The sequence below is a fragment of the Rhinolophus sinicus genome, chromosome 10, assembly GCF_057876585.1.
Source record: "Rhinolophus sinicus isolate RSI-liver-muscle chromosome 10, RSI-T2T, whole genome shotgun sequence".
Taxonomy (NCBI): domain Eukaryota; kingdom Metazoa; phylum Chordata; class Mammalia; order Chiroptera; family Rhinolophidae; genus Rhinolophus; species Rhinolophus sinicus.
Genome location: NC_142510.1, coordinates 17,312,942 through 17,340,237, shown reverse-complemented (window position 1 = coordinate 17,340,237; position 27,296 = coordinate 17,312,942). Strand labels below are relative to the sequence as shown.

Sequence of the window (27,296 nt, the reverse complement as noted above, 5' to 3'; positions counted from 1 at the left end):
TGACTATTTGCAGAACGTTTTACGATTCCATTATCTCGTTTGGGGAGAAGGCTGCCCAAAGGGTGCTGCAGAGAAGGAAGCCGAGACTCAGAGGGCCGGGCGAGGAGGGTGGGGGCGTCTGGTCCCGCTCGCTGGTTACCCGGGCGACCCGCCGGCAGTCACGTGGTGCGGGAGCCTGCGGAGAAGCCCAAGGGGCATGCGCACGCGGCTTCGGTAGCCGGGCGGCGGGTCACGTGTCGCGGCTTTGCACCAGGTGGCGGCCGCCCCTCCAGACTCCGCCGTCACATGACCGGCTCTTGGCCATCATGGCGGCGGCCGTGGTGTAGCGTCGGGGCTGAGCGACAGCGAGTGTAGGGGGCTCCTACCGGGGTGAGGGGTGGCCTCCCCCTGGAGGGTGGGTGGAAGGGTCTGGTCCTCCTGAACCCGCTGCTTTCCCCGCCATCACTTGATTCCACCCACCCCCTCCGCGCGGTGTGTCTGCCGGGACCGGGGGGCAGGACGGGGCCCAAGCTCCACCCCAGCCGTGCTCTGTGCGTCGGGCCGAGCGCCTCCCGGCCTCTGCGCGCACCTCTCTCCTGCGCTCCCTCCACCCTCCTTTCTCCAGCCTCCTCCCCTCGCAGGTAGGATCGTCGGTGGGACCGGAGCGCGGGCGGGCGCGGCCCCCCGGCACCATGTCTGGGTCCGACACCGCGCCCTTCCTCAGCCAGGCGGATGACACGGACGACACGCCGGCACCCGGCACCCCGGGCTTCCCGGGGACCCTGGGGAACCTTAAGTCTAAGGTCCCGGAGGTCCCGGACCCCGAGGGGCTGCAGCGCATCACGGGCTTGTCTGCGGGCCATTCGGCTCTCATTGTGGCCGTGCTGTGCTACATCAACCTCCTCAACTATATGGACCGCTTCACCGTGGCTGGTACTGATTTCTGGGAGGATGTCAGAGGAGGGGAAGGCAGCGGGGGTCCCCACGGCGGGGCTGCCTCGCGGAGCCCATACGAGTCTTCTTCCCAGGCGTCCTTCCCGACATCGAGCAGTTCTTCGCCATCGGAGACAGCAGCTCCGGCCTCATCCAGACGGGTGAGTGGAGGCAGCAGCCCTTCTTCCTTTCCCACCCAAGTGGGGGCCACACGCTGGCGTGTCTGGGGCCTCACTGATGGACGTGTGGTGGCCAGAGCTAGGGGCAGAGGTGGCCGTGATTCTTCTCTGGCGTCGTGCTGTTTAGTGGGACACCTATATCAATTAAAGAGGGAGCAGTTTGGTGTGATGGTTAAGGCCGACCTGGGCTTTTAAATCTCAGCTTTCTGCTTACTCACAGGGTGATGGTTGGCGAGGCCCGACGTCTCGCTCAGCCTTACTTTCCTTGTTGGTGAGATGGAACTACTAGTCATAACCCAGATCACCTCCTAGGGCTGATGTGAGGATCAAATGGGATAATGTGAGGTGTGCAGTGGGGTGCTGAGACATGGCAGGCACCCAGTAAGTAATGGCAGAAGAGGGTGTCTGGAATGGGGCCAGGTGAGCTTCACTTATTCAAAACTTTGGGATTCAAGGGAGAGGCAAAGACAAGGCCAAGTCCTCTTTTCCTTTCTTCCCTCCTTCATTAATTTTGTGAACATTTCTGAGCACCTACTATGTGCCAAGCCCTGGAGGAAGCAGTGATAACATCCACGGAACTTAACCAAGACCTTGTATGCCCCGTGTCTTTTTTTTTTTTTTTTAATTTTTAACGAGTTTTTTATTGTTTTATTGGGGAATATTGGGGAACAGTGTGTTTCTCCAGGGCCTATCAGCTCCAAGTTGTTGTCCTTCAATCTAGTTGTGGAGGGCACAGCTCAGCTCCAAGTCCAGTTGCCGTTTTCAATCTTTGGTTGCAGGGGGCGCAGCCCACCATCCCATGCGGGAAACGAACCGGCAACCTTGTTGTTAAGAGCTCATGCTCTAACCAGCTGAGCCATCTGGTCGCCCCATGCCCAGTGTCTCCTAATCCTTCCATCAGCCAAGGAATAAGTGTTGTCCTTAATTTACAGAGGAAGTATTAGGTGGGTGCAAAAATAATTGCGGTTTAACAGGTTAAAAAGAATTGCAAAAACCACAATTACTTTTGCACCAACCTAATAGTTTGCATTAATTACATTTTTATAAAGTAACGGAGGCTTGGAGGAGAGTTAAGACTTGCCCAGAGTCACACAACAAGTTAGAGGCAGAAGAGGGGTCTGAAGCCACATGCTCTTTGCTCCAATCCAGGCCAGTAAGGAACTGGAAGTATTTAAGGCAAAGTCTAGAGAGATAAGAATGGGATCGCAGGCCAAGGTCGGCCAACTCTAAAGAGTTGTTGAGTTAGAGATGAAGCAAGTCTTTTTCAGCAGCCACATTCACTTCTTTCAGTCAACACTTGTTTATTGAGCAGCTATTTTGTGCTAGGCCCTGTGTTAAATGATGGAAACACAGGGATGGCATTACAGGCGAGATCCTTGTCTTCATGGAGTGTGAGGGGACAACAGTCCATCAAAATCTAGACTGATAATGAGATAATTTTCCATAGGAATCAGTGTTGGATAGAAGAAAACAGTGAATGTGGTAGAAAGAGGCTGCAGATGTGATGGTTGGAAAGGGGTCTGAGCTGGAACCCGAAGGAGCTAAGCTCAGTGAAGCTCAGGGAAGAGGAGAGAATGTTCCAGATAGAACAGCAGGTGCCAGAAACCATAAGGGGATATTAAGCTTGGCCATTGGGCCACTGGGGTGCAGAGAACAGAAAAGATGAGCGTGAAGGTGGAGAGGTTGGGGGAGTGGGGGGCGGTTAGATCAGACAGCACGTTGTGGGCCATGGTGTGCAGTTTGGATTTTGTTCTGGGCTGGATGGGAGGAAGTGATGTGTCAGCTGGGCCATCATTCTGCAGCGGAAGGTTTGACAGACATCGAGGATGGGGCTGGACTCCCCCTGGGCAGGAAGCTCTGATAGTTTCAGGGCTGGGAGTTATTCCTGCCCCCCTTACCCTCCCTGAGCTGGGGTGGGGGGTGCGTAGGGGGACGGGGGCTGGACTGTGACTCTCTGCTTCCTCTGCCCAGTGTTCATCTCCAGTTACATGGTGTTGGCACCTGTGTTTGGCTACCTGGGGGACAGGTACAATCGGAAGTATCTCATGTGCGGGGGCATTGCCTTCTGGTCCCTGGTGACACTGGGGTCGTCCTTCATCCCCAGAGAGGTGAGGCCCCACGATGGCTCCTGCTTCCCCCTACAATCCCCCATCATTGCAGACTGGGCCTGGGGAACTTTGCAGTTTCCCTGGTCCAGCCACGTTACACCCCCTGCTTGCCTAAACTAATTTGCCCACCTGTCTGTCCTCTCCCGCTTTTTCCAAAATCATCCCCTCCCCCCCGTTCGTGGACCCCTTCCACTCAATACCTAAACACTCATGTTTCTTTTCCTGCCATGGAATAGACCTCACCTGGACCGTCCTCTTTCCCTCTTCCCCTTTCCTAGTCAGACTTCCTGAAAGGGCCCCTTGAGCAAGCGCCGGTCTGGGTGAAGGGGCAGCCGGGGAGAGGCCCTCACTCGGCCTGCATTTCCTCTCCACTCTCCCCCTGAGCGCTGCCTGCTGACCTGCCCCCACCACTCCAGTGCCAAAGTCAATAGTCACCTCTCGCTTGCCAAGTATACCCCTATTTCCTAGTCCTCTTCTCGCTATGTCTCCTGGGAGCCTCTGGCTCTGTTGACCCACTTCTTCCTTCCGGAAACTCTCCTCTAACTCCTGTGCTGCCACTCTTCTGGTTTTCCTCCTGCCTCCCTGGCTGTTACTTCTTTGCTCTTTTGAAATCTCCTCTGTCCGTTGTCACTCTCTCCCCAGAACTCTGTCCTCAGCCCCAGACACTGCACACTCTGCTTCCGGTGTCTTTGATAGACAAATAACCCCCCACCTAAGATCATGACTCACGACTGGGGTGTCTTGGGTGGGGTGGGCAAGATAGAAATTAAGATTTATTTTGTCCTCACTGGGCACGAGGTAATGAATAGACCTTTTATCATCCAATCCTCACGATAGTTATGTGAAGTTGTTATTATCCGCCTTTTGCAGATGAGGAAACTGAGGCTCAGAGAGGTTAAGTTCCTTTCCCAAACTCACAGCTAGTAAGTAGTGGAGCCAGGATTCAAGCTCAGGTCTGTCTGATTCTGAAACCCTGGCCTCTCCCGCCATCCCTGCCGCCTCTCCAGAGCTAGCTGGTGAGGCGGGCTGGGAGGCTGGCTGCAGGGCGGGTACCACCTCCCCCTGTCTCCTTCCCCAGCGATTCTGGCTGCTCCTCCTGACCCGGGGCCTGGTGGGGGTCGGGGAGGCCAGTTACTCCACCATCGCACCCACCCTCATCGCCGACCTCTTCGTGGCAGACCAGCGGAGTCGCATGCTGAGTGTGTTCTACTTCGCCATCCCCGTGGGCAGGTGCGTGGGCCTCAGGCCTGCCCGGTGGGCAGTCAGAAGGGCTTGGCGCTGGGCATGACTGACCGGCTGTCCCCTCTCTTTTCCCACCCCTCCCCACCAGTGGTCTGGGTTACATCGCAGGCTCCAAAGTAAAGGACATGGCTGGAGACTGGCACTGGGCCCTGAGGGTGAGTCTGGTCTCCACCTGGGGGTAGGTACCTCTCGGCACCTCTTTTCAGAACAGTGTTTACTCTGCCAAGCCTGTGGAAAGCCTCGCTTCCCACAAAGCCATGTGCCAGACGGAGCTCTTGGCTGCACGTGACTGAAACGCATTGTGAAAGTGTAAGCCCCCACGTAGGACAGGGCTGGCTGTCACAATGGAAAGTCCCAGGGTGAGCTTCAGGTATAGCTTGATTCAGGACTCCCACCGTCACCGGAACTGGGTAATCCTTGTCTTAGCTCCCCTTTCCTCTGTGTTCACTTCATTCTCGAGCAAGAGAAAGCTCCACACGTTTATCTCCTCAGTTAGAGACTTAGGCACCCTGGGTCCTTGCGTAGGAATCCTGGATAGTATCCGGTTAGATGAGCATGGGTCACGTGTCTGCCACTGAATTGGTCACTGAGGCTGGACAAGTCTGGGTTCCGAGCCCCGTTTGAACCCCATGGATTGAGAGAAGGGGGGGAGTGGTTTCCCAGAAGAAAATTAGGGTGCTGTTACCAAAGAGGGAGCAGTTAAGCATGCAGAAGTGGGGGTGGCCCTAGTGGCCATTGCTCCTCCCCCCAGGTGCAGGCCAGCTTCCTTGAGCCAGCATTAGCCCAGGTGTGTGAGGTCTTGGGGCCTGAGGTGCCTTTACAAACCCTCCCTTTCTCCAGCCCCACAGGTGAGGGTGTCCGCCCGTGCCCGGCCTGAAGCCCACTCTTTCCCCAGGTGACACCAGGTCTGGGAGTGGTGGCTGTACTGCTGCTATTCCTGGTGGTACGGGAGCCGCCGAGGGGAGCTGTGGAGCGCCACTCAGACTCCCCACCCCTGCACCCAACCTCATGGTGGGCAGACCTGAGAGCTCTGGCCAGAAAGTGAGTTTAATTCCGTCGCAGCCCAAGCTGGCCCTCCTTGGGGCCAGGAATGCAGTCACTACTGCCCCCTGTGGCAGCTGCAGGAACTACAGGCCCAGACCTTGGGAACCAGGGTGGCCTCCACCCCCAGTGCCCTGACCTGACTAAAATACACCAGGAGGGGAGAACGGAGTCCCCTCCCCTGACACCTCGGTGGAATCTGACGTCCTCCCTTCCAACGATCTGTGCAGCCCCAGTTTCGTCCTGTCTTCCCTTGGCTTCACGGCTGTGGCCTTTGTTACGGGCTCTCTGGCTCTTTGGGCTCCTGCGTTCTTGCTGCGTTCCCGTGTGGTCCTGGGGGAGACCCCACCCTGCCTTCCTGGAGACTCCTGCTCGTCCTCTGACAGGTACCCAGATGGGGACTGGGCTGGGTGGCCTGCAGGTGGCAGGAGATGGCTTGGTGACCCGTGGGCCGCGGGGCCTGGGTTGTGTGGGCGACTGGGGTGGACCATCCTCTCTCCAGGCCGTTGGGGTGAGGCGGGGGGGCGTTGCAGGCAGATGGACTAGCCCGTGTGCCCCCGCCTCCCCAGCCTCGTCTTTGGGCTCATCACCTGCCTGACGGGGGTCCTGGGTGTGTGCCTGGGCGTGGAGATCAGCCGTCGCCTCCGCCGCTGCAACCCCCGGGCTGACCCGCTGGTCTGCGCAGCCGGCCTCCTGGGCTCTGCACCCTTCCTCTTCCTGTCTGTCGCCTGTGCCCGCGGCAGCATTGTAGCCACTTACGTGAGTAGCCAGCAGGTGTCCAGGGGCGTGTTAGGAGTTCAGGGTGGAGGAATGGGGCGCTGGGGCAGGACTGGGCTCAGCCAGCCCCGTGGTTCAGAGCCAGCTTGGAGCAGGAGGGCCTGGTTCTGAATCAGCTCATGCCCTTCCCAGCTGTATGGTGTGGACCGAGTGACTTAACTTCTCTGTGCTCAGGTTCATGATCTGTAAATGGGAAGAATAGCTCCCATCTCATGGGGGTATTGTGAGGATTAAACGGGTTAGTAGATGGGCCTCCATGTGTTTGCTCTTCTTGTGATGAGATCATCCCTGCTCCCCCCCACTCCCCTCTGGTTCCCCAGATTTTCATCTTTATTGGGGAGACACTGCTGTCCATGAACTGGGCCATCGTGGCTGATATTCTGCTGGTAAGTAGGTGGGCCGGTCCAGCACTGGGCCAGATACTGGTGGGTGCAGGGAGTGGAGGCCTCACTTGCCTTGAATTGTGGCCTTCGTCCGTTCCTCAAACCCCAGCCCCAGACTGGCTTCCAAGTCCAGCCTCAGGTGGGCCTGTAGTCCAGGCCTGCCCTGCCCTCCCTCATCACACCTCTGACCTCGGCCTCGGCGGAGCCTTGACCCCTTCCTTGCCTGCTGTCTCCTGCCCTCCTCCCAGTACGTGGTCATCCCTACGAGGCGCTCCACGGCCGAGGCTTTCCAGATCGTGCTGTCCCACCTGCTGGGGGACGCTGGGAGCCCCTACCTCATTGGCCTGGTGAGCACGGCTCTTTCACTGGACCTGGTCGGGGTTGGGGCCCCCTGCCTTCCTGGCACTGGCCGGTGGTCGGTGACCTGAGCCTGGGCTGAACCGGACGGTTTGGCCCCAGTGAGGGGTCCGGGTCTTCTGTGCCAGGCAACCCTCAGCTTGGGTCCTCCGCTAGGCGGGAAGGATTTTGTTTTTGCAGGTTTCCACAGGGCGGCTGTGGTCCTCTCCCTGGAGGTTCCAGGTCCCCCCTTCATTCTCTGGAGTTTGAGCCTCCCTCTCCCTGCTGCCCTCCCCGTGACCCTGCTGGCTTTCCTCCTCGTCTCCCCACAGATGTCCGACCGCCTCCGCCGGAGCTGGCCCCCTTCCTTCTTGTCCGAGTTCCGGGCCCTGCAGTTCTCCCTCATGCTCTGCGCCTTCGTGGGGGCCCTGGGCGGGGCCGCCTTCCTGGGCACCGCCATCTTCATTGAGGGCGACCGCCGGCAGGCCCAGCTGCACGTGCAGGGTCAGTCGGGGCCCCCAGCCCCTTGCCCGGGGTCATGGTTCTGCCTGCTTGTTCGGTCATCCGTCAGCCCATCCATGGCCTAGCCCACGTCCCTGGCACCTCACGCCCCAGCTCTCCCCTCATCCAGCTTCGGGTCTGCCTAGCCCACAGGCTGACGTCCCGCCTTGCCCACAGCTCTGGGGCCCCATGCGTTTCCCACTGTCTGTCCCACAGTGGCTTTGTGTCTGTCTGTCTAGCCAACCCTGGCTCTGACCCCTCCCCCGCCAGGTCTGTTGCGCGAGGCAGGCCCGGAAGATGACCGCATTGTGGTGCCCCAGCGAGGCCGTTCCACCCGGGTCCCCGTGTCCAGCGTGCTCATTTGAATGGCTGTCCCTTGCCTATCTGCACACCAAACACAGCGGGCTTCGGGCCCACCCCCGGAGGTGCCCGGGCCCAAATCCCCGACTTGGCCCCGCTTCCAGGAGGGGCACTGGGCTGTGTTCCCGCTCCCATACACTACATGGGTGGCCAAGGGGGGCGGTGTGAGTCAGGGGGGGACCCCTCTCCCCTGGAGCAGCCCCAGGGGCTCGGTGCTATTTGTAACTGAATAAAATTTGTAGCCAGTCCCCAACTGCCTGCTTGAGTCTCTGTGGGTGCTGGTGACCTCCGATCTCAGGACTGTATCGGATGCCCCCTTTCCAGCCCTGGGGGGCTGTTGGGTCAGTCGTGTGGGGCTCCTGGGCTGGTGAACCAGAGGGTGGCGTGAGCTGGCTCCGTGTGACTGTGAGTCACGCCCCTGCTTCCCGAGGGCCCGCCCCCCTTGGCAGGCTGGCTAGGGTGATGGGGTGGGCACTGCCCCAGGCCCCTCCGAATTCCCAGTGCCAGCCTCTCTCCGTGCTGCGTCTGTGGCTGGCCTGCAGCTGTCTCATCCTCCCCCACTGGTATGTCCTGGAGGCCAGCAGCCCCTTTTTGAGGACCTGGGGGTGGCTCCTCAGGTCTCCTCCCCCCCGTCCCCACTGGCTGGGTGGGGGTGGGAAGGGGGTGGGTGCAGCCGGTTGAGGAGCCCGATGATTTCCTGCCCTCACCCGGTGCTCACCACAGCTTCCTGCCGCAGGCAGGCGGGCAGGCGCTGAGGAGGCAGGCGCGGAGCCGGGGGGCAGGTAGGCCTGGGCGCGGGGTCCACACCGGTGGCTGGTGCCCCAGACTCCAGGCTAGGCCCTGGCCTGACCACCCTGGGATCCAGGGTCTTCCAGAGCCGGCTCTGACCGCCACTCAGCCCAGTGAGGCAAGGGGATCCGGGCAGCCCTCGAAGAGGGTGCGGCTGCCCCCTCAGTAGGCTCCTAGCCGGGTGTGCTGGGCCCAGCACCCCTGCTAGCCCAGCTCTGCCCCCGCTGGAGCTCTGCCCCGGAGGGCGTTCGGCCAGCAGCCAGGCCTGGTCCCAGCTCTCCTGCAGATGGAGGCGGCCGTCCTGCTCTCCTTGGTGCTGGGCCCCCTGCTGCTGCCTCTCTTGGCTGTGCTGCTGACGGCACTGTGTGTGCGTTGCCGAGAGCTGCCAGGTGAGTGGGCGCTGGCAGGGGCACCAGAAGCTCGGACGGACCCACAGGGATCCTCGCCCCCCCATGCCCGATCCCTTATGCCATTGTTAAGTGTCCCGAACTCTGTCCTGCACATGGACACGGAGAGCCCCAGACTTCATCATCCTGTCCCCAGTCACCCCCTCTTCCTGCCTCACTGGCCCTCTCTTCCGCAGACTCGTATGACAGTGTACCGTCGGATAGGTGAGTCTGCCCTTGGCCCTTAACACCCAATGCGAGGCTGGGCCTGGGACCTCTCCTGGCCCCTTACCAAGCTCTGTCTCTCCTGCCAGTTTGACCCCAAGTAGCATCATGATCAAACGGCCTCGTGAGTACATGGAGGGTCCCTTCCTTCTGGGGGAGGGAAAAGAGTGTCCTGGCATGTGAGCAAGTGTGTGCCTGACCTGAGCTGGGATGGGGAGGAAGACGGGTGCCCCCAGAACTGGCCAGGGCACAGAAGTTTCAGGGTGTTAGTGTGCCCTCCGGGGCCTCAACTGCGGGAGGGGCATGACGTCCAGAGTCATTCCTTCCGCTTGATCCTGTGTCCTCAGCCACGCTCGCCCCCTGGCCACCAGCCACTTCTTACCCACCTGTTACGTCCTATCCACCCCTGAGCCAGCCAGACCTGCTCCCCATCCCGTAAGTGGCCCCTTCTCCTCTAACCCCCTCTCTCTACCTCTCAGCTCCTTGGGTTGGGACCCCTTCTCTTTTGCAACCCCCGTTGCCCCAGAGCCCCAACCTAGGCATGACCTCTGACTTTTGACTCCCAGGAGATCCCCACAGCCCCCAGGGGGTTCCCACCGCGTGCCATCTTCCCGGCAGGACTCAGATGGCGGTAAGTGTGGAGCGGGGCCCAGGGCCTGGGGCTGGGCACACGAGAGGCCCCACCTCAGCTGACTCAGTCTCCCTCTCGTTCGCTCTCTTTGCAGCCAACAGTGTGGCAAGCTACGAAAACGAGGGTGCGTCAGGGACCCCGGTGCCCTGGCTGGGGGTGGGGGGCCTGACCCGGGCTCTGCTGACCCCTGTGTCATTACCGCAGAGCCAGTCTGTGAGGACGACAATGAAGACGATGACGAGGAAGATTATCACACCGAGGGCTACTTGTGAGTGGTCAGGAGGGAGGAGGGGGTTGAGCCCCGGTCTTTGCTCACTCGCCCTTGACTTCCCCTCAGGGAGGTGCTTCCTGATACTGTCCCGGCCACTGGCACCGCTGTCCCTGCAGCTCCGGTGCCCAGCAACCCCGGCCTCCGAGACAGCGCCTTCTCCAGTGAGTCCCACTGTGACCACCGCCCGCCTCTCAGTGCCAGCCCCTCCACGCTCTCCTCTCCGGTTGTTTCTTTGGTGCTTGCGACCCCTCTGCGTTCTCCTTCTCTCCATAGAACTGCCGTCCTTCAGGGAGTGCACTTCCTGCTCCAATCTTCTGATTTTCCTACCTGTTCTGTCCTATTTCCTATCTCTCTGTTTGTTTTTTCCTTTTATTGTCTGCGAGATTTCCTTGACTTTGTTCTTCTTTCAGTGCTATTCCTTGACTCTCTTTTTTTGGTTTTTGTCGCCACTCGGGAAACTCTTTCTCGATTTCCGAATGGTCCTTTTTCATAGCTTCCTGTTCTTGTTTCACGGGGGCAAGGTCACCTTGTAAATCTCGAAGGGAATTGACTATAGGTTGTCTTTGTTGTTTTTTGTTGTTTTGGAACTTTTCTGCTTCCTGCATTGTCTGTTTCCTTTGAGCTGTTTTTCTCCCTTCGTTTTGGTCTCATCCTGCCCGTGAAAAGCTTTCTTCAGCGTCTGTTACTCTCTTCTCTACATATACGTGCCCCTCACTTCTACACCCTGGCTTCATTTGCCATCCAGATTTTCAACTCGTCGCCTCTTTCCTGAGCTCCAGACCCTTTGTCCAAGTGCTTCCGTTCCTTCGTTCGCTCATCCATTCATGGATTTACTGGGTACCTCGCATAGAAGAGCCAATGAGGCAGAGTCATGATAGAAGAACTGATATTACTGAGAGCCTAACACATGCTCTACTAAGAGTTTCACGTGTATTAGCATATTAAGCCTCAATTCCCAGGAGCTATTGAGCCTGTCCCTTCCCCTCCTGTCCCTCAGTTGTCCCCTCTGGACAAAGGCAGGGTTTATTTATGTAACAGATGCTTGGTAGCACCTACTGCTTAATACTTCACACTTCATAGTCACTCTGTGGTCCTCACACCACCACAGTGAGATGCGTGCTGTTTCTCATCCTATTTTACAGATGAGAAAACCGAGGCCCAGAGAGCTTGGGTAGCTTCTCTGAGGTTACGTGGTTGGTTAGTGCTGGAGCTGGATTTGAACGTGGGTGGTCTGGCTCCATAGGCTTGTCCACGTTCTCACAGAGAAACACGATACTATCAATGGTGATGGGTCCTAGGAAGGGACTAAGGCAGAAGTGTGTGGGGGTGGGGTGGGGGTGGGGGGGTCAGGGCAGGCCTGGCTGAGGAAGAGGGGCCAGTTCGGCCGGTGGCATCTCTGACTTCGTCCAGCCCTGGGTGTCGTCTCCCCCGCCACACATGCCATCCAACCCCACTGCTCTGAGCGGCTCTTTGTCCCTGTTCCCCAACTCGGGCACTGATGCGGTCTGTTGCCTCTTCTGTTCCACAACTGCATTCCCTCTGACCAGTTCTGGTCAAGTTGCCCAATTCTCTCCATTGCCACGGCCTCTGCCCTCGTCGTGGCCACTGGCGTCGCTGGTCTGGAGCCCCCTGTCCGGGTGTCTGTGCGGGAGTCTTTAGTGGCTGTGGTTGGGTGTCTGCACTCGGGGGCTCTGGGTAACAGCGCTGATGGCTCTGATGGTTTCCTATAGTGGAGTCGGGAGAAGATTATGTGAATGTTCCTGAGAGTGAAGGGAGTGCACAAGCATCTCTGGGTGAGTGGCCTGTGCCCCACGGTGCCCTTAGGTTCACCTTCCCTCCCTCCCTCCCTCCCTCCCTCCCTCCCTCCCCTTCTCCCTCCCCCTGCCACCCCAGCCCCACTCTCAGTGTGGTACTGCCCACAACCTTCTATGGCCTCCTCACCTCCTGCTCTCTCACCTGCGGTGTGGCTGTCCCTCCTTCTGACCTGTCCCCGCAGATGGGAGCCGGGAGTACGTGAACGTGTCCCAGGAACTGCAGCCCACGGCTAGGACCAAGCCTGGTGTGTGCTGGGGGAGGTTCAGAAGCTGGGGAGCTCCCTGAGTGGGGGGTTGGTTTGCAAGCTGAAGACCAACTTCCCTCCCCCCCGCAGCTACCGTGAGTTCCCAGGAGGCAGAGGATGAGGAAGAGGAGGCTGCTCCAGATTACGAGAACGTGTAGGGGCTGCACTGAGGCCTGGTGAGAGGCCCTGCCCTGCCCTGCCCCTCCCTGCCCTGCCCTGCCCTGCCCTGCCCTGCCCTGCCCTGCCCTGCCCTGCGCTGCCCTGCCCTGCCCTGCCCTGCCCTGTCCAGCCCTGCACAGCCCTGCCCTGCCCTGCCTTGCCCTGTCCAGCCCTGCCCAGCCCTGCCCTGCCCTGCCTTGCCCTGTCCAGCCCTGCCCAGCCCTGCCCTGCCCTGCCTGGCCCTGTCCAGCCCTGCCCAGCCCTGCCCTGCCCTGCCTTGCCCTGTCCAGCCCTGCCCAGCCCTGCCCTGCCCTGCCCTGCCCAGCCCAGCCCTGCCCAGCCCTGCCCTGTCCAGCCCTGCCCAGCCCTGCCCAGCACTGCCCAGCCCAGCCCTGCCCAACACTGCCCAACCCTGCCCTGCCCAACACTGCCCAGCCCTGCCCTGCCCTGCCCTGTCCAGCCCTGCCCAGCCCTGTCCAGCCCTGCCCAGCCAAGCCCTGCCCAGCACTGCCCAGCCCAGCCCTGCCCAACACTGCCCAGCCCTGCCCTGTCCAGCCCTGCCCAGCCCTGTCCAGCCCTGCCCAGCCCTGTCCAGCCCTGCCCTGCCCTGTCCAGCCCTGCCCAGCCCTGTCCAGCCCTGCCCAGCCCTGTCCAGCCCTGCCCTGCCCTGTCCAGCCCTGCCCAGCCCTGTCCAGCCCTGCCCAGCCCTGCCCTGCCCTGCCCTGCCCAGCCCAGCCCTGTCCAGCCCTGCCCAGCCAAGCCCTGCCCAGCACTGCCCAGCCCAGCCCTGCCCAACACTGCCCAGCCCTGCCCTGTCCAGCCCTGCCCAGCCCTGTCCAGCCCTGCCCTGCCCTGTCCAGCCCTGCCCAGCCCTGTCCAGCCCTGCCCAGCCCTGTCCAGCCCTGCCCTGCCCTGTCCAGCCCTGCCCAGCCCTGTCCAGCCCTGCCCTGCCCTGTCCAGCCCTGCCCAGCCCTGTCCAGCCCTGCCCTGCCCTGTCCAGCCCTGCCCAGCCCTGTCCAGCCCTGCCCTGCCCTGTCCAGCCCTGCCCAGCCCTGTCCAGCCCTGCCCAGCCCTGTCCAGCCCTGCCCTGCCCTGTCCAGCCCTGCCCAGCCCTGCCCTGCCCTGCCCTGCCCAGCCCTGCCCTGTCCAGCCCTGCCCTGCCCTGTCCAGCCCTGCCCTGCCCTGCCCTGCCCTGTCCAGCCCTGCCCAGCCCTGTCCAGCCCTGCCCTGCCCTGCCCTGCCCTGCCCAGCCCAGCCCTGCCCTGTCCAGCCCTGCCCTGCCCTGTCCAGCCCTGCCCAGCCCTGCCCTGCCCTGTCCAGCCCTGCCCTGCCCTGCCCAGCCCAGCCCTGCCCTGTCCAGCCCTGCCCAGCCCAGCCCAGCCCTGCCCTGCCCAGCCCTGTCCAGCCCTGCCCTGCCCTGCCCAGCCCAGCCCTGCCCTGTCCAGCCCTGCCCAGCCCTGTCCAGCCCTGCCCTGCCCTGCCCTGTCCAGCCCTGCCCTGCCCTGCCCAGCCCAGCCCTGCCCTGTCCAGCCCTGCCCAGCCCTGTCCAGCCCTGCCCTGCCCTGCCCTGTCCAGCCCTGCCCAGCCAAGCCCTGCCCAGCCCTGCCCTGCCCTGCCCAGCCCAGCCCTGCCCTGCCCAGCCCTGGGCCTGCGGGCTCCTGGCCCTTCTTCCACCACCCCTCCCTACCATCTCCAGCCTATCCTCCCTGACTCTGGGGACACCACCCCACCCCCATACGCACACCTCCTGACCCCATAACCGTCCCTCTTTCCCTACCCTCTTGTGTTCCAGTCTGAGGCGAGCCTGTCCGGGAACTAGCCTTGCCTGGGAGGCCTGAGCTGGGCAGCAAGCAGTGCCTCTGGAGGACCACTTGGCACCCTGCCCTGGCTCCAGCCTAACAACCTGAGAACTTTCCCCCTAACTTATTGTTACTGTGGGGTCCAGTCTGTGTACCCCCAACACTCTGCACCTTCTGACACAGCCTGAGAATGAACTGCTCTGGCCCCAGCCCTACTCAGTAATAGAATAAAGGCTGGTATGGTCTGTAGTGCTTTTGGCTTTGGAGGACCCAGTGGTCAGAGGCAGGCTGTGCCTGAGGGCGTGTGTGTGTGTGTGTGTGTGTGTGTGTGTGTGTGTGTGTGTGGATTCTCCATGGGGACTCCATGCTCTTGAGGGGCTGAGTGATGGCCAGGACATGTCACCTTCTGAGTGAGGCAAGTCTGACCCAGGCTGGCACTTCCGGGGCCAAGATGCATTTCCTCCTGAGGAGATGATGGCTGTGCTGATGGGAGATGAGGGCTGGGCAGGGCGTGGGGCTGGAGGCACTGGGTGGGCATCTAGACCCTTCCGTGCTGGCCCCCAGTGTCTTCTCTTTAAAACAAGGGCGAGGAGTTGATGACCTTGAAGGACTTTCTGAGATCTTGCCTTTTGTGGTTCTCAACAAAACAGAACCTAAAACTTGTCTGAACAACTGAAAAGAGGAATGCCCAATGCAGCGCTTTTCAGACTTGTGTGCCGACAGCTCACCTGGACGGTTTACCAAAATGCAGCTTCTGACTCAGTCGCGTCTGGGACGGGGCCTGAGATCCTGCATTTCCAAGGAGCTCCTAAGTGGCTCTGATGCTGCTTGGACGCAGCAGGGGCTGGTGGGTCCCCAGGTCACTGTGATTGGCTCCGCCGTGGGCATGTGGCCGAGCCTGGACCAATGAGGACCAGCCGTGGGACTCGGCCAGGAAGTATAGGAAAGGAGAAGCTTTTCGTGTTGATGGCAAGTTGTTAAGCTGGAAAGATGAAGTCCTAGAGCCCCTGCCCGAGAATGAAGCCAACATGGAGGGCACAATGGCCCAGAGATGGACAGGGCCAGCTTCCTGATGGCGTCAGAACCCCTGGATCCAGTCCTGCCTGAAGCAAGACACCCCTTAGACTTCCCAGTTCCGTGGGCCAATAAATTACCATTTTCTCCCACTGGCTTGACTGGAGTTTCTGTCTCCTACAACCAAAGGAGTCGTGAGTGGTAACGTTGTTGGGGTCCCTGTGGCCTCCAAAGGTAACAGTAATAGCTTCTCTGTATCGATCGCTTTTCTCACGCAATCATCATCACTCCTGTATTGTGGGTTCCTGTAGGTCTCCTCATTTCACAGGTGAGGAAACACAGGCTCGGAGGGGAGAAATGAGTTGACTGAGTGGCAAATCTGGGATACGCTCTGTGGCTCTCGGCCCCCAGAGTTACAGCTGCCAGGCTCCTGCTCTGGGTGTTGTTGAATGTGCCTTCGGCCCCAAATGGGGAGGCTCAGGAGAAGCCTGATTGGAGAAGGGAAGGAGGGAGATCTGGGGAAGCAGGTTGGACCGAATGGATATCAACAGGCGGCGTGAAATCATTGTATCTGGGAGACATAGGAAAGGGCAGAGGCCCCTAGGCACCTGGTCTAGTGGACAGAAACCGTTTACCAACAAGGTATGTTGGCACAACCCCCTTGGAGAACAATCTGGCAACACCAATAAATCGAAGGTGGTGTTTCCCTTGACCTAGCACCTTCCTGGGTATAAACCTGACCAACTAGCCTAGGGACTAAGGGGGCCAGTACAAGACGCTCAGGGCAGCAGTGTGATGGCCAACCGCTGGAAACAGACAACCTCAGGAGAACCGCCAGTTACCCCTGGCGGACCCAGCAGCAGATAAGAACGAATGCATATTTCCCGTCATCTGGGGTAAACATACCAAGAGAATGTGGAGTAGTAAAAGGGAACACGTTTTATTTACATGAAACTAAAACCATGAGGAAAAGAGATGTGTTGTTCAGGGATACGTGTGTTTGTGTGCGAGGATTTCAGGACAGGCAATGGGGGTGAGGAACCCCCAATTCAGGGCACAGGTGACCGTGGGGCAGTGAGCGGAGGAGGTCAGAAAGCCTCAGTGGTGCATGTAGCATCTTATGTTTAAGCAGGGTTGGGCACACAAGTGTTTGATAATATGATTCTCTTAAGTGTTTGTGTATCTGAATGATTTCATAATAAGAAGAGAGAGCAGGGCTCAAAGAGAGCACGGATGGTGGGGGGAGGGTCGGGCAGCTTTAGGAGATGGTGAACAGTAGGCTGAGAGTCACAGGGCTGTCTGTGCCAAGTGGGTGAGTTGCATACAGCGCTCCAGGGCTTAGGAGCAGCATGTGCAAAGGTCCTGAGGTGGCAACAGTGAGGCTGTTGGAGTAATCCACATGAGAAACGGTGGTAGCCTAGCAGACGTGGCAGAGGCAACTCAGAGAGGTAGAATGAGGCAAAGGTTGGGATGTGGTGACAGGTTGGCTGTGAGTTGTGTGTCACAGGGAAGCCCAGGGTGAACCTGCTTCCTTGCTTTGGTGGGTGGGTCGGGGACATTCTGGGAGGTACCAGGCACCTTTCCATGTGTGTTTCTTAGACCAGGGATAGGATATGGCCTTGATCCCACCAGCTAATTGTCAGGCTGGACAGACAGACAGTCAATGCATCGGGAGGTAAGGGGCTGGGGCTGGGGTTTCTTAGCACAGAGTGGGTTGCCAGGGAGACTCCCTGCAGATGGAAACTGGGGAGCAGAAACAGCTTTTTCCTTGAAGTCGGTTGTTGGAAGAAAGGCAGATTTAGCAATAAGTGAGTATTTTCCAGAATTGCTGGGGGAGACGTCTGGGTGCTTCTAAAAGCCATCAGAAGGTAACAGTTCTTGTGACTTGGTTTCTCTCAGAAGCAGTCCTCGAGACAGGGTCTTAGCACACGTGGTTTCTTTGGGAGATGGTTCCAGAAGACCCTGGCAGGGGAGTGGAGGAGTGAGACAGGAAAGACAGGCAGCCAACAAAGCACGCATCACAGAGCCAGGTACCACTGTGGGTCTCGAGGGCACCATCCTGCCAGGGCAGCTGGGAGGCAGCAAGGAGTGGTGGGTGTGAGCCCTCCTGCCTGGGGAGGGACCTGGGGTACTTATACCTCCCCTCCCAGTTGTCACTGGTGGAGGGCTGCTCTCAGGGGTGTCAATTGTTCGGCTTTTCAGGCCTGCCACTCATCTGGGCACAGAGGGCTCCCATGGCCAGAGCAAGCCCTGAGCAAAGCAAGCCAGGCGCTGGCAGCCTTGCAGGCTGGTGCACACTGAACCGTGACAAGGGCCTGCCGTCAAGGTATTGCGTGCAGCAGGAGTGCTGGCTGTTGGTGGCGCGTGGTGTGGTTTTTCCCAGCATGCATTGCGTGGCTCATGAGTTCTGGGAGAAGCTTCTTAAGAAAGAATCCTGCAGTCAGGGCAATTTGAAAGAAGCCGCACTCTCCAATACCCGTTTGCAGAGTCGAAATGCACATGCATCAGTTGATGGCTCTGACAGAAACCCTGTGGTAAATATCTTTGCATTTCCTAAATTGATTTGACTTCCTTTAAAACAATGGTATTATTAGCATTTTGCAGGCCACCTTTGAACATCTTTAGAGGGTATCTTTTGCTGTTGCCTTGCCAGCATGGTTCCTCCTCCTTCCAGTGATGCCTTTGGATGTTGGCAAGGCAGGAAGTTCCAGACTTGCTTTTTTTGCTCACCCTCCACCTCATCTAACTGCCTCCTCAGAGACCCCTGGGTTTTACAGCACGTAACCCATCAGTCCCGGCACGCGGGTCTGCCCACACAGCTTCCCAGTGTCCTGCTTCCTCTGCAGGCCCCACAGGGAAATCTCTCTGGGCTTTTCTCAGCTCTTCTTTATGTTTTGGTGTTATTGGTCTTGGAACTGATGAGACTGCGTTTGGTGGCAATACTGTGTTTCCCCGAAAATAAGACCTAACCGGACCATCAGCTCTAATGTGTCTTTTGGAGCAAAAATTAATATAAGACCCAGTCTTATTTGAATATAAGACCGAGAATATAATATAATACAATACAATACAATACAATACAATACAATACAATACAATACAATACAATACAATACAATACAATATAATATAAAATACTGGGTCTTATATTAATTTTTGCTCCAAAAGATGCATTAGAGCTGTGTCCGGTTAGGTCTTATTTTCAGGGAAACACGTACACGTCAGGAGGCTTAAATTTTAATCTCAACGCTGCCATTAGGTTTCTGGACGTTGGGGACAGTTGGGATGTTGGACTTAAATTTGCAAACCTTCTTATTCTGGGACCCCCATCCCCAAAACGTGTCCCTGCAAACAAACGAGTAGGAACCCTTGTTGCTGAGAAGGTCGGAAACGTTGAGGAGTCAGAGGCCTGACTGATCGCCACCTCTACTTTCTCTATAGCCTCCATTTTCAGAGTCTGTCCCTGTGTGGTCATGCAAAGGGTCTAGCAGCTCCAGGGACCATGTCCCATCCTGGGGACGAAGTGCCCCTGAATCTCCATCAAAAGCCTAAACTTACTCTAGGTGCCCTAGCTTGGGACACATGACACTCTGAACCAGTCACGGGCTGGCAGAATGCCACGTGCTGATACAGAAGCCTGTGTCATATGCTTTACCCCCAACTCTAAGGGACTGGAAACAGGGAAGGCACCCCCAGAAAATTGGGGCTATTGCTGAAAGAAGGGAGGATGGCTATTGAGATGCATTTGTTCCACTTATTGTGTGCCACACTCACAATTTTATTGAGTCTCATACACTCCGGTCTATCAGGTATGAGGAACCCCTTTTGTAGAAAAGGAAACTGGCTCAGAGAGGTTAAGCGATTTGCTTAAGGTCACAGAGCAAATTCCAAAGTTACATATAGAAATGCAACCTACTTTAGGGTGGGGGTAGGGAGGCTATGTACTGGTTAAAAGTTGGTGCTGTGGGGGAGGAAGAAACTCTTGTCTACCCTCCAGGTTCTGTCAGCTGGTCTGATCATCAAATAGATGCGAGATTAGCGAGAGAAAACCAAATGGAATACATACATGGCTGTGGGAACCCTGCATACATGAGAGAGTTGGAGACCCCACATGCAGGAGAGGTTCAGAGGCAGAAAGGGAGCATGAGACTATAAGACATCCTGAGCTAGGGGTGTGGTAAGGTGTGTGGGGCCTTCAAAAGGTCATTGCAGGATGGTAAGAAGAGCAGTTCAATAATCAGTAGTTTGTCCTGCCCTGTAGACAGGTCAGCAGAGGTTATCTCTGCTCATCCCTTATCATGGGCAAGGACCCGAATTCAAGTTCTTCTAGGTAGTTAAGGGAGGGGCAGAAGTTTCTCTTGAGCTTGAAGCTAAAGTTGCCTTTCGCTCAAAGCAGTCCACATACCACAGAGGCCTATCTTGGGGTGACTCGTTCTGAACCCCACAGTGCAAAAGGAGAAAACAAAAAGGCAAACCAAAAGAGAAGTTCTCTGGAGAACAGTTTCCTTTGCATAAGTGGGGAATAAGGCTCTCTGTGTTCTGGTACCCCTCACCAGGGAAAACGTGGGCCTGAACTCCGGGGGTCACCACGTGAAGGGCACCCGTGGGAGAAGGCAGCATGGAGGTGAGCATGCCGGTGGGGGAAGTGGGGGTGGTGGAGGGCGGGGAGGATGGGTTCTGCGATGGGGGCTGAACGCCTGGATCCATTTGCTCCTGACACTGGCTCCACCCTTGAACTCCTCAGTCACACGTTTGTTCGCTCATCAACAGCCTTCCTTGACTTGGCTCAGCTCCAGCTGGCGCCTCGTTTGCATGAAAGGGCCCTGAGTCATTTAGACAGGATGCTGTGGAGTGCTGACCTTCAATGAGACCCACCGTCAGGCCTCACACATGCCACGCGTGGTACCACACACTGCACAGACGCCTGTTTCGTCTCATTGTCCCTGTTTTACCAAGGAGGAAGCTGAGGCTGAGAGAAGGCCTGTGGTCGGACCGAGGGAACCGCTGGCGCCCTCTCCCTGAGCCCCCAGGCAGCCCCTGCTCCGCGTGCCCCCTTCCGTGCCCATTAGTCCCACCTCAGGCCTCTCTGTCCACCGGGAGCTAGCTGGGCAACGGAGGCCGGCTCGGGGGCTGTGAGCAGCTCCACTCTGGGCCTACGTTGGGGCCCTCTTGCCAAGGACACAGGCCTGTGTGAGACCGAGGGGGGGATGCTTGGAGCATCTGTGGTCCCGTGGGCTGGGAGGGCCCCTGGAGAAAGGGGTCGGGTGTAGGGTCTGTGACCTCATCCCCGGGGGACCCCTGGACCTGTCTGCCCCTGCATGCACTTTGGCGGGCCTCTGAGCATTTCTCACCCTCTCCACCTGTCCCTCAGGCTCACCAATTATCTGTTTCCGGGCTTCCCCTCCAACACCTCACACCCCAAGCCCCGGCTCTGGCCCCCTCTCTCCCTGTCCCACTTGCTGCTTTCTTTTTTTGCCTCAGTCTTAGGCTCTTGGCCTCTCTCTCCTGTCTCCTTTTGTCTCTGTGTGTCTCTGTAACCGGTCCCCTTTGTGACTCCTTCTCTGTCTGCCTCAATCTGTTTCTCATTCTGTCTTGGAAGCTCTATCTCTCCTCTGTCTCGCTGTCTCTCTGTCTCGGTCTTGGATCTCTCTCTGTCTCTCTGTCTCTCTGTCTCTCTCTCTCTCTCTCTCTCTCTCTCTCTCTCTCTCTCTCTCTCTCTCTCGTTCTCTGTCTCCCTCCTCCTCTCCCTGCCCCTCCCTTCCCACATCCTGAGTTGTCTTTGGGGAACCGGAAATTTGGGGGATCAGAGAGATACTGGGAGGCTCAGCTGCTGTCGCCTAAAGATAATGTGTGCGGGGTGGGGGGGCGCTGGGGTTGGATGGGGGTGGGGGGAGCCCAGAATCCACTGCGTCTTCCTCCCAGCCCTGGCACGCGCAGATAGACAGAGGAATTATGTCACCTCCTTGGGTCACAGTCCCACCCTCGGTGGAGGGTGCCTGATGAATCAAATCCAGCAGCCGGGCCAGAGCAGGGCTCAGTAAGACCTAGTGAGTGAGGGGTAGGCGGGCACGTGCTGGGGTGTCTGAGGGTGAGGCTGGCTGGGGCTGCTGAGGGGCTGAGAGGGGGGACGGGCTCCCCACCCCTCAGTGGTCCCATCTGTACCATGGCTGACAGCACCTATTGTGTGACAGGTCCTGTCTACTGTTCACTGTTTCAATCCTCACAACACCCCTCTGAGGGGGATACTGTTGTTAACTCTATGTTACAGATGGGGAAACGGAGACACAGAGAAACTCAGTGACCTGCCGAAGGTCACACAGCTAGGAACCTTCGACCTTACAGGACTCTGACGGAATCAGATTGGTCATTGGCGAGGTCTGGCTGTGCTGTATACGTGCCCATTTTCAGTAGAGGCAGCATCAGCTCACCGTAAATTCCTCTCAATTCTGATCCTGGTTACAGAGAAAGGCTCTTTTGGGTGCTGCTATGTGATGCCTTTAGACACTTGCTAACCTCCCTTCTACACAAGGGCAGGACACCTCAAATGCAGTGCCCTGAGCAGGCAGCTCTATGGAATTGGATCTTTGTTTTGATTTTGCTGGATTGGTTTCTTAGGGTTTCCTTTTACTTAGGGCAACACTGGTGCTCCATCAAGGAGTGTGACGTGTAGTTGCCTTTTGAATGAATTTACGTTTAAAAAGAAAACTGATAAGAAAATGGGGTACAGGCAGTTATGCATATGGTTAAGATCTTGAATGTGAATTCAGAGTTAAATTTTAGGAAATCCAAAACCAGCTGGAGACTGAGAGCCCTTTTCTGGCTCTGCCTTGTCTCTCCCAGTCTGGCAGAGCCGCCCAATTGCCTGCCTGAGACCACACAGCCAGCCAGTGGCAGCCATTGCAGGGTTGTAGTGATGATTGTTGTGGCACCGTAGCCTGGGAGACCGTTCTGCTCCTTCAGAGCTGCTGGTAGCAAGCAACAGAAACCAACAGGGCTGCGTGATTCATTGGAGGGGAAGCCAGGCCCAGAGGATCACGGGAGAGGGCAGAAGCAGGCTTGGAAAGCCAGCAGGAAGTGAAGGGATAGTCCTGCTAAGCAGATGTCTGCTGCAGCTGTGCCCAGACACTCCCAGCTCTGCCAGCAGGCCACTGGCTTGACCCCCAGCTGTCCCTTCCGCTTTGGTCACCTGCACCATGCCCTTGGACCAGCCCAGTTTCCACACCCACTCCCAGGCTGCCTTGTGGTTGGGGCGGGAGTTTTCCCCATATGGGAAGTAGGGCCCAGGCCCTCCAGGGCCCCACAATTGCAGCTCCTCCTATGCAATGAGGGCGGTGGCCTATGGAACCCCCCTTCTCCCAGGCCTCCCCACCCCTGACTGGGGAGCCAGGTGCCTCTCACCACAGACTCCTGCTCTGCCCCAGCCTTGCTTGGAGCCCCTCCCCCGCTCTGGGGCTCAGTACACCCATTGGCTGACTGGTACTCCCCCCACCCATGGGCCCAAACAGGTCACTGGATTTAAAATCCCTCCAAAGAGCTAATTCAGGGATTCAGCAGGCATTGTATGTATTGAGGCAAATAGGAGATTTTGATGGGTGTCTGTTGACCCAGCTATTCTCTAGGACAAAACAGTTTATTGTTGTAATTTATTTTTTATCGTAAAAGATAATGATACATTTGAAATCACAAAACAAGTTTATGCTGATAAAAGACTTTTGATCTGTTTCATGTACATGGGACCGCGGTCAGGATTTCAGCCATCCACCCCCCGCCCCCCGGCCTCCTGAATCCGTCAGGCTGGGCTTCCTGCTCCTGGGGACCCCAGACAGACCAGGTTCGTTTCTGCCTCCAGGTCTTTGGATGTGACATGACTTTCCCTCTGCCTGGAGCTCTTCTCCCAGGTCCGCACATGGCCCACTGCTGTCATCTGGATGTCCTATGAAAGGCCCCCTCAGAGCCCCCCCCCCCCCCCGCTGCCCCTGTCCCTCTTCGTGTCACCTTGGCTCCTGCCAGCTCGTTGACTTGGTATCGCAGTGCTGATCTTTCTGTGCGTTTGGTGTTTATCGTCTGTCGCTCTCTAGATTTGAGCTCCCTGTGCACCTGTCACTCCAGGGCCTCGCATGGAGATTGGTGTAGAGTGCTTGGTAAATACTGTTGAATGAATGAATGAAAAGAGAACTTAGGACACGCATGGAAGCCACTAAGGGACATGTTTGCCCACCGTCCTTGCAGGCCTCACGTGTGGTACATCCCCAGCCTTGGGAGCGCACTGTCTCAAGAAGAGATTGCAAGCTAGTGGCCCACTATACTGTTTAATTTTTTTTTTTGATGGTGGCAAGAAAAGCACGTAACAGAAAATTCCCCATCTTTCCAGTTTTATGTGTGCAATTCAGTAGTATTAAGCATATTCTTGTTGTTGGGCAACAGATCTCCAGAATATTTTCATTTTGCAAAACTAAAACTATAACCATTAAACAACAACTTACCACCGTTCTGCTTTCTGTTTCTATCATCTCACTCCTCTCGGTACCTCATATAAGGGGAATCACACAGTATTTGTCTTTTTGTGACTTGGTTATCACACTTAACGTAATGACCTCAAGGTCCATCCACGTTGTAGCGTGTGGTGGGGTTTCCTTTCTTTTCAAGGCGGAGTGATATTCCATTGTGCATATGCATAGACCACATTTGTTTTTCCCTTCATCTGTCGATGGGCACTTGGGTTGCTTCCTTCTCCTGGCTGTTGTGAATATGCTGCTGTGTGGGTGTACAGTTATCGCTCCGAGACTCTGCTTTCAGTTCTTTGGGGCATATACTCAGAGTGGAATTGCTGGGTCATTTTGTAACTATTTATTTATTTATAGATAAAGATTTTTATTAAAATGTAGCTAACATAAAATGTTATATTAGTTTCAGGGGTACACCATAGTTATTCAACATTTATATACCTAAAAAAGGGATCACCATGATAAGCCCAGCACCATCTGACACCGTCCCTGCTGTCACAGTATTACTGACAATATTCCCCGTGCTGTACATTACATCCGCATGACTTATTGTTTTATACCTGGAGATTTGGACCTCTTATGCCCCTTCACCTTTTTCCTCCTTTTTAAATTTTTCAATTACAGTTGACATTCAATATTGTTTTGTATTAACTTCAGGTGTACAGCACATGATCAGACATTTATATAATTTAAGAAGTGATTCCCCCTGATTAGTCTAGTACCCACCTGGCACTATACAGTTATTACCATATCAGTGACTACATTCCCTGTGCTTTACCTCCCCGTGACTACTGTGTAACAACCAATTTGTACTTAATCCCTTCTCCCTTTCACTCATCTCCATCCCCCCTCCCATCTGGCAACCATCAAAATGTTCTCTATATGTATGAGTTTGTGTCTGTTTTGTTTATTTATTTTGTTCTTTAGATTCCACATATAAGTGAAATCACATTGCATCTGTCTTTCTCTGTCTGACACACTCCACTCAGCACAATACCCTCCAGGTCCATCCATGGTGCCGCAGATGGCAGGAACCCATTACTTTCCCTGGCCGAGCAATTTTCCATTGCATATATGTACCACCTCCTCTTTATCCATTTATCCATTGATGGACACCCAGGCTGCCTCCACGTCTTGGCCATTGTAAACACTGCTGCATTGAACATATGGATGCAAACATCCCCTCAAAGTAGTGTTTGGGTTTCTTCAGATAAATACCCAGAAGTGGGATTACTGGGTCCTTCTTTGTCTCTTGTTATAGCCTTTGTTTTCAAGTCTATTTTGTCTGATATAAGTATCGCTAAGCCAGCCTTTTTGTTTATTTTTTTCATTTCTATTTTCATGAAATATCTTTTTCCATACCTTTACTTTCAGTCTGTGTGTGTCTTTCAATCTGAAGTACGTCTCTTGTAGGCAGCATATGTAAGGATTTTGTTTTTTTACCCATCCAGCCACCCTATGTTTTTTATTAGAGCAACTGATCCACTTACATTGAAAACAATTGTTGATAGATATGTAACTATTGCCATTTTATTATTCATAATTTTGATTTTTTTTTTTCCATTTTAAAGAAGTGCCTCTAACATTCCTTGTAATACTGGTTGGGTGGTGAGGAACTCCTTTACTTTTTCCTTGTCTGGGAAGCTCTTTACCTGTCCTTCGATTCTAAATGACAGCCTTGCTGGGTAGAGCACCCTTGGTGCTCTGGTTGTAGGTCCTTGCTTTTCATCACTTTGCATATTTTGTGCCAATCTCTTCTGCAAAATTTCTGTGAGAGATCAGCTGACAATCTTATGGGAGCGCCCTTATAAGTTACTAGTTGCCTTTCTCTTGCTGCTTTTAGGATTCTCTCTTTGTTTTTAATCTTTGCCATTCTAATTATAATGTGTCCTGATGTGGGCCTGTTTGGGTTCATCTTGTTTGGGATTCACTGCACTTCCTGGGCTTGTATGTCTATTTCCTTTGCCAAGTTAGGAAAGTTTTCAGTCATTATTTCCTCAAAGTTTCTCAATTCCTTGCTCTCTCTCTTCTCCTTCTTGTATCCCTATGATGCGAATGTTGTTATGCTTGATGTTGTCCCAGAGGGCTCTTAAACTATCCTCATTTTGGGGGATTCTTTTTTCTTTTTACTGTTCTGATTAAATGTTTTCTGCTACCTTGTCTTCCAAATCGCTGATTCCATCCTCTGCTTCATCTAGTCTGCAGGTTATTCCCTCTAGTACATTCTACATTTCAGTTATTGTATTCTTCACTTCTGACTGGTTCTTTTTTATGGTTTCTATGTCTTTTTTCATGCTTGCTATCTCTTTGTTGGAGTCTCACTAACTTCCTTGAGCATCCTTATAATCATTGTTTTGAATTCTGTATCTCGTAGGTTGCTTGCCTCCATTTTGTTTAGTTCTGTTTCTGGAATTTTCTCCTGTTTCATTTGGGATGTATTTGTTTGTTTCCTCATTTGGCTGCCTCTCTATTTGTTTCTGCATATTAGGTAGATATGCTGTGTCTCCCAGTCTTGGCCTGGTGGCCTTATGTAGCAGGTGCCCTGTGGGGCCCAGTGGCATAGTCTCCCTGGTCACCTATGCTAGGTGCTCCAAGAGTGTCCCTTGGTGAGTTGTGTGCGCCCTCCTGTTATAATTTAGCATTGGTTGCTCTTGGCACATCAGTGGGTGGGCTTGACCCTCAGGCTGATTTTCTGTGGGGTCTCACCACGTCCACAGCTTACAGGCTGTTGTTCGGGATCTTACCCCACTGAATGGGATTCCCCCTAGTGGGCTCTGGTGCCTGTTGAGACTGCCCCTTGTGGGGCTAATTGGGCCCCACTGCTGTGGTCTGAAGTCAGCCTCCAATTATGTTTGTTCTGGGTCCTCTTGTGAGGGGCTGTGGAGCACACCCAGGTCACCCACTGTCTGTGACGGGCCAGCAGCTACCTGGTAGGAGCTACAAAGTGATCCATGGTTGTTTGCTGCCTGTGCTAATCCTGGAGGCCCGTGGGAGAGGCCACGCTGAGAACAGGACGTCTGCCACCAGCACCGGGCCTGGGGTAGCTCCGCAAAATGCTGGGACACCCCGAGGCCTGACGCCACCTTCCAGCTTCCTTAAGTTTCAGCCACTAATAAATCCTAGTGTGGTACATGAGTTGGGTGAGACAGGGTCTCAGGGAGTCACTAGAGTAGGAAGTGTGTTCAACAGGTTAATGTAAATTCTGATTTGCTGCCAGTGCTGAGCCTGAAGCCACTCAGCAAAAGTCTCAGAGCACAATGAGGCCAGCTGCCACCTGCCTGAGGTCTGTCGGACTCTGATAGTTTTCCAGGAAACAATGCAATGCTGGTGGGGCTGGCTGCTCTTGGAGAAAGTGCTTCTGGTGTTGAGAGAGTTGCGTGGGGCGGAGTCGCAGTGAGTCAGCAGGGCGGAGTGTGGATCTCACCTGGCCAATCAGATTCAGATTCGACCGTAAGTGTTGGGGCCGGCTCAACACGGGAATGATGGCGCCTGGCTGCCCGGGAGGAAGACGTCCTCACAGGGGAAGTGCTGACTGTCCTCCAGTCCTCCTGCGGAAGCCACACAGCCCAGTCTGCTCCCCATCTGTCTCTGAGGCCCCCTGAGTCAGCGCCCCACCGCTG

The 27,296-nt window shown here is 55.9% G+C and overlaps 2 protein-coding genes across 5 annotated transcripts; both read left to right on the top strand.

The window, feature by feature from the left end:
• Positions 1-232: 232 nt before the first annotated feature.
• SPNS1 (SPNS lysolipid transporter 1, lysophospholipid) lies at positions 233-8,087 on the top strand. Of its 4 annotated transcripts, none has more exons than XM_019754727.3 (13): positions 233-369; positions 621-912; positions 1,008-1,073; positions 3,063-3,199; positions 4,278-4,429; positions 4,530-4,596; positions 5,337-5,482; positions 5,713-5,868; positions 6,052-6,241; positions 6,580-6,645; positions 6,891-6,989; positions 7,311-7,482; positions 7,750-8,087. In XM_019754727.3, the coding sequence occupies exons 2-13, from the start codon at positions 672-674 to the stop codon at positions 7,842-7,844; spliced, it is 1,587 nt and encodes a 528-aa protein (XP_019610286.2). In that variant the 5' UTR covers positions 233-369; positions 621-671; the 3' UTR covers positions 7,845-8,087. The 4 variants fall into 4 exon arrangements, with proteins under 4 accessions (XP_019610286.2, XP_019610288.2, XP_074178692.2 ...); XM_019754729.3 differs by having other exon boundaries at positions 241-350; XM_074322591.2 differs by having other exon boundaries at positions 281-369; positions 605-912.
• A 471-nt stretch (positions 8,088-8,558) lies between these two features.
• Positions 8,559-15,324, top strand: LAT (linker for activation of T cells). The gene is made up of 12 exons (XM_074322593.2): positions 8,559-9,017; positions 9,212-9,239; positions 9,329-9,363; positions 9,587-9,674; positions 9,806-9,870; positions 9,965-9,994; positions 10,075-10,138; positions 10,208-10,302; positions 11,872-11,934; positions 12,138-12,200; positions 12,291-12,376; positions 14,152-15,324. The coding sequence occupies exons 1-11, from the start codon at positions 8,915-8,917 to the stop codon at positions 12,356-12,358; spliced, it is 702 nt and encodes a 233-aa protein (XP_074178694.1). The 5' UTR covers positions 8,559-8,914; the 3' UTR covers positions 12,359-12,376; positions 14,152-15,324.
• Positions 15,325-27,296: the final 11,972 nt, after the last annotated feature.

Excerpts from the sequence above, each read along its gene's own strand:
- SPNS1 (XM_019754727.3), top strand. The coding sequence starts at position 672 with ATGTCTGGGTCCGACACCGCGCCCTTCCTCAGCCAGGCGGATGACACG. Across the intron at positions 1,074-3,062 it reads CTCCGGCCTCATCCAGACGG|TGTTCATCTCCAGTTACATG; the intron begins GTGAGTGGAGGC and ends TCCTCTGCCCAG. Across the intron at positions 7,483-7,749 it reads GGCCCAGCTGCACGTGCAGG|GTCTGTTGCGCGAGGCAGGC; the intron begins GTCAGTCGGGGC and ends CTCCCCCGCCAG.
- LAT (XM_074322593.2), top strand. The coding sequence starts at position 8,915 with ATGGAGGCGGCCGTCCTGCTCTCCTTGGTGCTGGGCCCCCTGCTGCTG. Across the intron at positions 11,935-12,137 it reads GAGTGCACAAGCATCTCTGG|ATGGGAGCCGGGAGTACGTG; the intron begins GTGAGTGGCCTG and ends CTGTCCCCGCAG. Across the intron at positions 12,201-12,290 it reads CACGGCTAGGACCAAGCCTG|CTACCGTGAGTTCCCAGGAG; the intron begins GTGTGTGCTGGG and ends TCCCCCCCGCAG.